The 11,299-nt window shown below is 45.9% G+C and overlaps 1 protein-coding gene across 1 annotated transcript; it reads right to left on the reverse strand.

The window, feature by feature from the left end:
- Nucleotides 1–1,035: 1,035 nt before the first annotated feature.
- LOC144104028 (uncharacterized) lies at nucleotides 1,036–7,276 on the reverse strand. Its single transcript, XM_077636812.1, has 2 exons — nucleotides 6,824–7,276; nucleotides 1,036–3,901 (listed from the first exon to the last, which is right to left on the reverse strand). Exons 1-2 carry the CDS (start codon nucleotides 7,121–7,123, stop codon nucleotides 2,426–2,428), a joined length of 1,776 nt encoding a protein of 591 aa, XP_077492938.1. The 5' UTR covers nucleotides 7,124–7,276; the 3' UTR covers nucleotides 1,036–2,425.
- Between the last annotated feature and the right edge of the window lie 4,023 nt (nucleotides 7,277–11,299).

Here is an 11,299-nt window from a genome sequence, read left to right on the forward strand (position 1 = left end):
CAGGTGGCTCTGCAATGGTTCTGCTGCTAAACAAAAACTACTGCCGACAGCGACTTGGCTCAAGACGAATTAAGGTGATCAGTCACGCGCATGTCACAGGATGTACAGTACATTCTGTGACATACATGCGTGAGAGATAGCGTTGCTAGTTTTGACGCGGCGTACTGCACGGCTTAGTTGCTCACACGCACGCTGCTTATGCGTGACTTCGGCAGGGCGCGGACGCTCGTATACCTCGAGGTACAACCACGCAGTGGCATCGCGGAAGCCCCCTGCCTGCTGTCTTCTAATTGACGTAGGATATATTGTCGTTTCTCAGCATCATAGTGCGATATTGGGGGAAGGCAGCTTAACGTCTTGAGGTAAGTGTAGTAGGCAGCCTTCCTCAAACGTTTTACCTCTGGTAAAGTCGAGCGCATAGCGCGCGGATACCTGCATTCATTGAAACAGCTGGCACAATACCCCGGCGGTTCTGTGGTTAGAATTCAGTACCTTCCGCATGCGAGGTGCTGAATTTTCTGACGAAGTGAATTTACTGATGCAACGCAATTTTCTAATCGTGGCCGATTCTATACACGCATTGGTTACTCGTGCTTGTTCTTGGAAAGCTATGTCGGTTTCAGCTGTCACTTTCATGGTGGTGGGAGTAGAACAGGCACCCCTTATGTCTTCAGTGATGTAGCGAATCACACTTTGTTGGTCTGTTTCGTTTGCGACGTCGCTTCTCTTTCTTCGTCCGAATGTCAATCTTAATGTAATTTAGTCTACATTATTGAGTGCAGAAATATTATGCTTCAGAGCTTCAATGTTGGCTAGAGTAGGTACGATTGATTTTCATTGTTTTTGGCTGCGATTGATAACCGAGAAAAGTATGGTTCTTTAACTCCTATAAAGGTATTATTATACGCGGACCATTTAGTATTTCGTCCCAGTCTAAATGTGGTGGGATCTGCACAACGAAAGAGTAAATCGCACCAGTGACTTCAGTGATGGCAGGAGGACACCATACCGGGAAGCGAACACTGTGAGACTAAGACGCAACTTCATTTATTTGAAATACCTTACAGGCCAGTCAGGGATTGTGTAAGAGGGGCGTGAAATTTCAATCAGTGTATCTGTAACACAATAAGCTGAACATAATTAAAAAAATGTAATACAGCAAAAATATTTCGACAGAAGAAAAAAAGGAGAGTAAAAGAACAAACGACGGAAAAATAAGAGAAGAGATACACAACACAGGTTAGAACTCAACAATAAAATAAAATGCACGTAGCTCGTGTTATTATCAGGGCATAATCAAACAAGTCGTGATATAGTACAATCCAATGCATGGTCAACAAATTACTGCAGATACGAAAAAAAATGAGAAGCATAAAGTAAAACGTGAGTACAAAAATTGCATCAAAATGACATTTAACAGCCAAAGCAAAGCAATAAAGATATCAAAGATATGTGACCGACGGCCTGTTAAGCGATGGCTTCAGTATAATGTGCTTTGAGTTGGTGATGGAATGCACCTGGGGGAGACAGCGAAACGTTGTTATCTGGTGAATCATTTCATAAATCGATGACCAAGGAAGTGTCGATTAATTGAAGTTTAATGTATCATCGCAGATGCATTTGAAGCTGAGGTTATTGTGAAATCTTTCAAATATACGTGATTGAACGTCAAGGTGAAGCGAACATGATCTATTGAGAGGGACATACTTGTGAAATAGTGTTAAGAGAGCGTTGTCATGGCTCTCTGCACATCTGTGCACGAGGAATTAAAAGCTTGGAGCATGTACGAGAGGTTCCTCATTATAAAAGGTTTGTGAAACGAAAGAATACGAAAAAAAGAAAAATCTGTGTAATTCTTGTATTTCTTTGCACAGGAGTGCGTAGATTCTGGGTGTCAGAAGAGGGCGATGACCCTGTAAAGGTGCAAATGTGTGTCAAGACATTTTACTGCATTTGCAGCCATCACGTGTTGGAGAAGATGTCTGTAGTCTTGCCTATGACACATCACGACGGTGATGCTGACACATAGGAACGTCTTCGCACTGTTGTTGACCACAATGAAAATTGCCCCCTGATCTCTATAAAACGCTGCAACGTCCACAGCCTGCGCAAGGAGGATGACCTGCGCGTTCGGACGAGGTATTTAGAAAAGAGTAAATGCGAGAGGTGAAATTTCTCGAGACAGCTAGTCGTGGCGTTCGGGCAGAACAATGTCCAGTTCCTTATGTTTGTCATGAATCATAACCTAAACCTGAGCCGACACACACAGAAAGTACTACATTGTGTGCCAGCATGAGCATGTCACTGAAGGTGTGATCTGGGTGTCAGAAGAGGGCGATGACTCTGTATAGGTCATTCTTAACCCGGACTGCTATGGGCAAAACACAAGGTTTACAATCCTAGCGGGGGCGTGAAATAACGGGCACTAAGTCTCTACAGACGCAATCACTTTCACCCCTCCACCGCTCACGAATTCAATGTTCTTGAGCTCTGAAATTCTAATCCAGAACACGTGGTCCCATTCGAAAGCACCCCGCGATGGTTCGGCTTCGTCCGCACGAACCATGTAGCGTGCGTCTTTTCCGTTGCAGCTTCTCAGTTCTACGCTTTTCACCTTGCAGTCCGTGCGGGAGCTTTCCAGAGTAGTGGCGAAACGGAAGCAGACATCCAGGCTCTCCTGCCGCCCATTTTTTACAATAGCCACTGTGAAGTACACATCCCTCCAATGCCACTGGGTGACCTCGCCAACAAGTACCCGGTCATGAGATGCACGGCGGAAAATTTGGCCAACATTCTTCACAATGAATTCATAATTCAGGCACTCCTGCCAGCCTTCCCTCCAAGTCAGCCAGCAGTGCCTTCCAAGACCACATCTCTCTGTTACAGCAAAAGTAGAAAAACGGTCCAGGCGAATGGTTGGATGATCGATGTGCTGCACGGCCGCCTGGCGCATATCTTCCAGGTGAGCCAGAGATTCGTCAGCGAAAAGTTCGAGCTTCCGGAGGATGTGCCTCTCTTCGAGACGCCATGGAATGGGCGTTCTGCGATCCCAGCTCTCTTCTTCGTCAAAGTTTTGCTTCAGTGTGGAAATGACGGTTTCATTTTGCGAGCGCAGCTCGCAAATTGCCCTCGAGATTTGTCCTAGGACTCGCATTTGCCCTTGGTTGTGCTCTGTCACTTCTTCAGTGAGATCATTCATCTGGCTCTGCAAGCCTGGAAGGTGCAGCTGTAGCGGCTCCCTCAGGAGGGTCTTGAGTTCTTCTAGAGCGGCTGTAATGTCATGGATTTGAAAGCCGCCTTCATCCTGCTGTGGCTGTTTGTCTTCCGTCTTGGAGGCTGCCGCGCCACCGCATCCTGCCCTATAGTGCGTTACAAGGTCAGAGCGCCGTACACTGCTTCCACAACGGGGACATTCCACAGCCTGGGAAGAGCATTCCTCTTCACAGTGTCGCTTCAGCTCGGAAATGACGGCTTCATTTTGCAAGCGTAGCTCGCAAATAGTGCGCGAAATGAGTCCGAGTGTTCTAGTCTGGCTAAGGTTGTGCTTCGTTGTTCCCTCAGTGAGTATGTTAATCTGGCTCTGCAAGGCCAGAAGCTGGTCCTGGTGCGGATTGCTCAGGAGGGTCTTAAATTCTTCCAGAGCAGCTTTGACGTCACCAACTTGGACGATGCCTTCATTCTGCTGGCGCTGCTTATCTTCCAGATGGAGGTTGCGGGGACTGGAGGTTGCGGTGTCGCCACATCCGGCTCTGTAGTGCGTTACAAGGTCAGAGAGCGGGACACTGTTTCCACAGCGGGGGCATTCCACAGCGTGGAAGGAGCATTCCTCTTCATAGTGGCGCAGGACACTCGGGAGGGTGTCCACGAACGGGCATCCTTGCTCCTGGTTCCAGCAGTACGCCTTTAAAATGGGACGGAAATGACGCTTAGTTAAAGTCTTGCAAGTGACACAGCCCAAGCAGCACAAGTAATTGGCCCAACATTGGAACTGTATTGGCAAAGCTGGCCCTACAATGGACCAGGATGGGACCATCCTGTTGCAATATTGGGCCGATGACCTGTGCTGCTTGGGAGGCTGCAAAATAATCTACACCCTTGAGGGCGTATTGCCATATATAGCACTCTAGCAACACTGGTATTTTTAATAGAAAGGGTGTGGTCAATAGGGTAACGTCCATTCTGCATCTAAAGTATTATTCTCGGGTTGTTAAATGGGTTGATCCACGCCCATTATGCAAGCGGCATTGAGGCTTAGGAGTTCCTGCATATAATAATAATAATAATAATAATAATAATAATAATAATAATAATAATAATAATAATAATAATAATAATAATAATAATAATAATAATAATTGGTTTTTGGGGAAAGGAAATGGCGCAGTATCTGTCTCATATATCGTTGGACACCTGAACCGCGCCGTAAGGGAAGGGATAAAGGAGGGAGTGAAAGAAGAAAGGAAGAAGAGGTGCCGTAGTGGAGGACTTCGGTATAATTTCGACCACCTGGGGATCTTTAACGTGCACTGACATCGCACAGCACACGGGCGCCTTAGCGTTTTTCCTCCATAAAAACGCAGCCGCCGCGGTCGGGTTCGAACCCGGGAACTCCGGATCAGTAGTTGAGCGCCCTAACCACTGAGCCACCGCGGCGGGAAAAATACGTTAGTGGTTTGATGTGCGCAGCAGCATTTATAGTATATAGTATTTTTAGTACAGTTTAAGCGCCGTAACAGGATTATTTTAAAAGGAAATACCTTTGTACAACGGCTGAGCGCTACTGGATATGAGTTAATATATGTGGCATCGTTTTTTTAGAAGGGGGGGGGGGTCGAAATTTACCGTACCTGAGCGACACATGGACTATGAGGGACACTTAATGGAGGGCTGCGGGCTAATTTGGACCACCTAGCGTTTTTTTTTAATGCGCGATGGCATCGCACATTATGCTGGCGCTTTTGTGTTTCTCCTCCATCGAAATATGGCCACCATGCCAAGATGAAACCAGCCGAATGCCAAAGCCACTGAACACCCGCAGCAGATGTATGTAGTGTTCATACGGTACGAAATGTTCGAGCGTAATATATACCGAATGCATTGGCGTATTGCAGTTTTTCATGCACTGCACTTTTGCAGTCTTTGCGATACCTCAAAAGCTTTGTTTGTTGAAGCTACGAAACATCTCGCCGTTGCTGCTTTGCGCCTCAGATGCTGCTAAGTATTACTGTTGGTTCGAGCTTCTTGCAAAGAAAGTGGAGAAACAGCTCTGCTGTATGTTTGTATAATATCGCAAACAGAAAAAAAACGCATCGAAATGTCAAGCACGCAAGAACACAGTGCAGTGGTACCTGCTACATTTTTTTAAGGACGCTGATTCGTCCAAACGCCGTTTTAAGAATGGGAGTGATTGTGCATAAAGCGGCTGTTTTATGGGCGTTTGTTTAGTTCTCAGTAAATGTCACATTTAAGGGGTGTAAAAGTTTATGTTCGAAAACACAGGAGAAATCACTCCTTAGGGTGTATATGGTTTGCATTCTGTGCCCTCTTCTACGGCGGCGGTGGCCTAGTGGTTGAGCATCCGCCTCGCATGCGGGAGGTGCGGGGCTCGATCTCCAGTGCCGCCGGGCACCCACCGGTGATACAATGGGTACAAACTTCCCCTGGCCTGCTGTGTTTCCTTATTAAGTAGTACTGTTGTGAATTCACGCAGAACGAAACCGGTTAAAAATGTTGGTAAAGATGAGAAAGACTGAGAAAAATTGGCGGTGGTTTAGCTCTGGTTAAACCTGGAGTGGCGCTATAGCTACAGCTGGCCGAGTGGAACTTGGTCACGTGACCAACCACTTGACGAACCACGTGATCAGCCACGGCGCCGCGCCGCCGGCAGGTGCTCCGCACCACGCGACCAACCACGTGACAGCGTGGCGGCGCAGCCACAGTGTTGCGCGGCGCCACAGTGTGGCGGCGCCTCCACGCTGAAGGCTCGAAATGCTACCGTAATGTTGCTATCGCTACAGTAGCAGGAAGGAAAGGCAAGGAGGTCAATGAGACAATTTCCAGGTTTGTTAGCAGACCGTGAAGAAGGGGGGGGGGGGAAGGGCGAGAAAATGGAAAAGAGAGAATGAGCGCAGGTCATGCGCATGAGCAGTACAATATACAAGAGCGGTCAACACTTTACCTAGGAGCGGTCATGCTGGATTGCGCTTGTGCTGCAGCATTACGATTTCAACAAAAATAAAGCAGCTGCGTTCATCGCTGCGACCGATGGTTTGTTCATGGATAGCGGCTTTGCGCAACCATGTTCCGTCAGTCGGGACACGTTACGCGGGAGGGCATAACCACATGAGAGTACTTAAACCTCGTGACGTTTATTTTAAGCCCGATAAAAAGATCTACTCCATCGTCACGCTGAAGTAAACAACTGAAATGTGCCGTTCTCAGCTCGCTCTACAACTTTTACACTCAAAATTTTGTGGTCGAGTTGATGTTGAATAGTTAGCCGTTTTATCTTTGTAAATAAGCAAATTAGGAACGTTATTAAATATGCTGTCCCGGTTGAAACGACAGCTTATAACCATGCTTAAGTGATATCTTCGTAAACGAAGTTGTCGTTTTTTTAGGCTTCACACAAGTTAGATGAAACACCCTGTACACACACGCACAAAAAAAAAACGTTCTCGTAAGAATATCCACGGGGACCTAACCCCGCTAAGTACCAGAGGCATCAACCAAGAAGTGCCTCATTCATACAAGCACATTTTGCAATGGTGCCCAGCTCGGTGTATCTGCGTGTCGTTACAATAATCGAGCAGAATGCGTTCACCTTGAGCCTGTTGATTCTCCTCGCGGCGAGCGAATTCCTGCTGCACTCCTTCTCGTCGAAACTCTCCTCGTCCAAGGGACAGACACCTCCGGCGCCATCCTGGATGCTTCCCGTCTTGCAGTGCTCACACAGAGCGTGAGCGCACGGGAGTAGCACAGTGGTCTTGGGGATCAGCCCGCACAGGGAGCAAACGTAGGGATGCAACGTGTCCACCACAAACCGGGTGGGCCGCCAGCTGAGGCCACCCAGGCCGGCGGCGCTCAGGCGAACCGGTCTTCTTCCTCCTCCTGGGTCCTGCATGGCAGCGACTGAGCCCCTAAGTGACGGCGCCCTTATGTCGGAAGGCTGGATGTGTGCTGCCGCTGAGAGAGCGTTATCGCCACCGACAAAGGCGAGAAGGATACGGCTTCGCTCTGTCTCCAGCGTGTCGCGCAGAAGCGCAACGATTTCGGTTCCTCCTTCACTGCTTTGGTGGCGACACGGCAGCGACTGAGCCCCACGAAAACCGTTGCACCTACATCGAGGAGCAGGATGTTCGGTTGCCGCTGATAATGGCGAGAAGGAAACTTCTGCGCGCTTGTTTCCTTTTTCCAGCATTCTGTGGGCTACGCAGATGCGTTGCGATTACTGCCTTTGCTGAAACTATACACCGTTACAGCGTGGATTGGTTTGGTTTGGTTTGTTTTTTTGGGGAAAGGAAATGGCGCAGTATCTGTCTCATACATCGTTTGACACCTGAACCGCGCCGTAAGGGAAGGGATAAAGGAGGGAGTGAAATAAGAAAGGAAGAAAGAGGTGCCGTAGTGGAGGGCTAACAACAACAACAACAACATAATAATAATAATAATAATAATAATAATAATAATAATAATAATAATAATAATAATAATAATAATTGGTTTTTAAGGAAAGGAAATGGCGCATATCTGTCTTATATATCGTTGGACACCTGAACCGCGCAGTAAGGGACGGGATAAAGGAGGGAGTGAAAGAAGAAAGGAAGAAAGAGATGCCGTAGTGGAGGGCTCCGGAATAATTTCGCGGTCGGGTTGGAACCCAGGTACTCCGGAACAATAGCTGAGCGCCCTAACGGCTGAGCCTTCGCGGCGGGCAATTATTTTTCATTTTCCGTAAGATTACTGAGTTTATGAAGTGATTGTGTGTGAATGAATATGGACATAACATTTTTTTGCGGCATTTGTTTGCTGTTGCAAAATCATAATTGTTTTATTAGGACAGCGATATACACTGATACTTAGCATCACAAAACATTGGCTTTCCACTCTGAGCAGTTTGATACCTTTGAACGGATTTTTCTTTTTTAAATTTATTCAATTATAATTCATTAGTTACACACTCTAGATTCTTTGATCAGCATCATCAAGCATAGGCATTTCATTCCGAGCATTTTTACAGCATTGAACTCCCCCTTTTAATTTTTATTTTTGATTTTTAATAAACAAATTATTATTATTATTATTTAATTAACTCGTCATCGCCTATCACACACCAATTAATCATCAATCACTAGAACCACAAATTACCATGATACATTTTTTTTACGCAGCCTCCGATTATTTCCGACATGCTGTTCCAAATACTACTGCGCCGACTGCTTTTCGACCGAACAAGGTGTATACGCTATCGCGTAATATTCAGACCGACTTAAGGACGACATCCGCTCATTTCACTTGAAGTAAAGTATGCAGTTCGAACCCACCATGATTCCCGCCACGGAGAGAACGTCTTCGAGAGTGAAAGCACTTGTAGGGGATACTCAACATGCACTCAGGTAGTCGGTAACAACAACAACAACAACAACAACAACAACAACAACAACAACAACAACAACAACAACAACAACAACAACAACAACAACAACAACAACAACAACAACAACAACAACAACAACAACAACAACAACAACAACAACGATAATAATAATAATAATAATAATAATAATAATAATAATAATAATAATAATAATAATAATAATAATAATAATTGGATTTTGGGGAAAGGAAATGGCGCAGTATCTGTCTCATATGTCGTTGGACACCTGAACCGCGCCGTAAGGGAAGGGATAAGGGAGGGAGTGAAAGAAGTAAGGAAGAATGAGGTGCCTTAGTGGAGGGCTCCGGAATAATTTCGACCACCTGGGGACCTTTCGACTTCCTAGGGAGGCGGAGAAAACTTTATTCTGCTCTGTGGTTTTGGGGCATCTTCAGAGATCTTCTCTCCTTGGTTTTATCCCCAGGAGTATTCTTTGCCCACTTCTAAGTACCCAGTCGTCGGTTGCCCTCAGTCCAGGGCTCCGCTGGCCACTACCGCCCTTTGAGCTTGCTGTACCAGACCTTGTCGGCCTTCGCAGCGGTCGCTGGACAAAAATTATTGTGGGACGATAAAAAGAACGGAAAATAAAGTGTCTCTGCCCGTACCATAAAGTATAGCGGACAGCAGTCCCTCCCATTGCTCCGCACTTGGGCCTTCCAAAACATAGACGTGGTTCCTAAAATACAATGAGTAAGAGAGAAAAAGTCGGCTGTGGTTCAACCCGGCTGAACCTAGCAAGACGAGCGAAAACCTTGGCTTCGCCTGGTTAAGCAAGGTTAGGCACGGTTTTGCGTCGGTTTTGCCTGGGCTTCGCTGTTAGCGAAGCGGATGCAGTGGCCTAAGCTAAGCACCTTGTAGGCCTTGTCTTTTCTGCAGTTTGCAGGGGAACAACTAGAGGTGCCGTCGAACGACTCGTCTCATTGTTGTGGGACATACATTCAGCTGCAGGGTCAGCCTTGTAATGCTCCTCCAAGGGTGTCGTTGAGTTTCTTTTCTTCACAATTTTCTTTTCTTCACAATTTTTTCTAAGGCAAGGAGTGGCCACCGTGACAGGACAACGACAGCGGGGTCGATACTGAAGTGTGTCACGCTGTAAAGCCAGATGAACAACCTTGCGGCGAATTTTCAAAAGTTTGGCGATCTCAGAAGGTTTGTATCCGGCATCACTCAGCGACAAGATGGCGGGTAGATGCTGGCTAGAGCGTGCTATGGTCTGAAAAATGTGAACACGACCAGAAAACACAGCTAAAAGCTCGAAAAGTACTGAAGAAACATTAGTAAGGGCGATGTGAAAAAAAGTTTAAAGCAGGAGGAATAGTTATGGACCAAATGATGTGGTGGTGGTGGTGTATGCGGATTTAACGTCCCAAAGCGACTCAGGCTATTAAGGACGTCGTAGTGAAAGGCTGTGGAAATTTCGGCCACATAGGGTTCTTTAACGCCCACTGACATCGCACAGCACACGGGCCTCTGGAATTTCGCCTCCATCGAAATTCGACCGCCTCGGCAGGGCTGGATCAGATTATGTGACGGTAATTATGGCGCATCCGGTAATACCTTAGGTATGCTCCTTGTCTTTCCTGAGATTAAGTTTGATGCTTCTTTTTCGCAGGATCTCGTAAGCACTGCTGATGTTTTGTGCAAGTATTAGCGTATGCTAGTTTTCATCGTCAAATGATTATCTTGGATTTAAATAGTTTCGTGTGCAAGTAAGCCATTTATTCTTCCCGTAGACAGAATGTGTACGGGAATTTTTTCGTCTTTGCAAATTTATTAGTTGATAAAAGCTTGTTTACTCTTTATTTTATCAGGGAGTGCCTTATCAAATAATTTATACGCCTACTAACGGCTTTGCTTATTGTTCATTATGCTTGCAGTTCTACGTGAACGCTTTTTCATAACTATGCATAACAGATGCTTATGTGGCATATCTAGCGCTTTTATGTTTTGGACCCGCAGCTGTATTTGGCTATGGGTCCAACAAGCGATTTTGTGGTACATATACAAGTTCTAGTTTTTCTGACATTTTTAAAAATTGGCAAGTTGTTAGGTTCTATTATGGAAATATTAAAGGTGATGGCCCGTTCTTCTGATACGTAGCAGAACCTTTTTTTTTTGAAGTGCTTCCATCGAGCGCATCGAACAGCTAAGTCTGCCATAGAAAACCAATGAGGAACGTTTTTGACCTAAGCAAGAACGTTAATAGACACAAAAAATGTAAGACTGCCGTCGGGTAATCATCAGGTATATTGACTGTTATAGTGAAATCTTACATGACATGAAAAAGTTAGATTCATAAATGGTGTCCATTCAAAGATGCTTTAGTCGAGAATTGCCGGGTATGGATCAATAAAAATAAAAAAAGTTTCAGGTTTCTTATGCAGCGATAGCTGTCAGGCACCCGTTTATGGGTTTCGCGTCGTAGTCGTAGCAGTAGTATATCGCAATCGTCGGCGTAACCGCTGGTTGTGTTGCCACGCAGACCACCCGTGAGGTGGTTACCGCCCTTACAAAAACTTCTTTAGACAGTCTATAGACTGTCCGTAGACTTCTGTCTAAAACGTTCATAGACTCTTTATAGAAGAACCCTAGAGAACAGTCTATAGGCAATACAAATCCTATAGACAGTCTATAGACAATCTA

The sequence above is a fragment of the Amblyomma americanum genome, chromosome 9, assembly GCF_052857255.1.
Source record: "Amblyomma americanum isolate KBUSLIRL-KWMA chromosome 9, ASM5285725v1, whole genome shotgun sequence".
Classification (NCBI taxonomy): domain Eukaryota; kingdom Metazoa; phylum Arthropoda; class Arachnida; order Ixodida; family Ixodidae; genus Amblyomma; species Amblyomma americanum.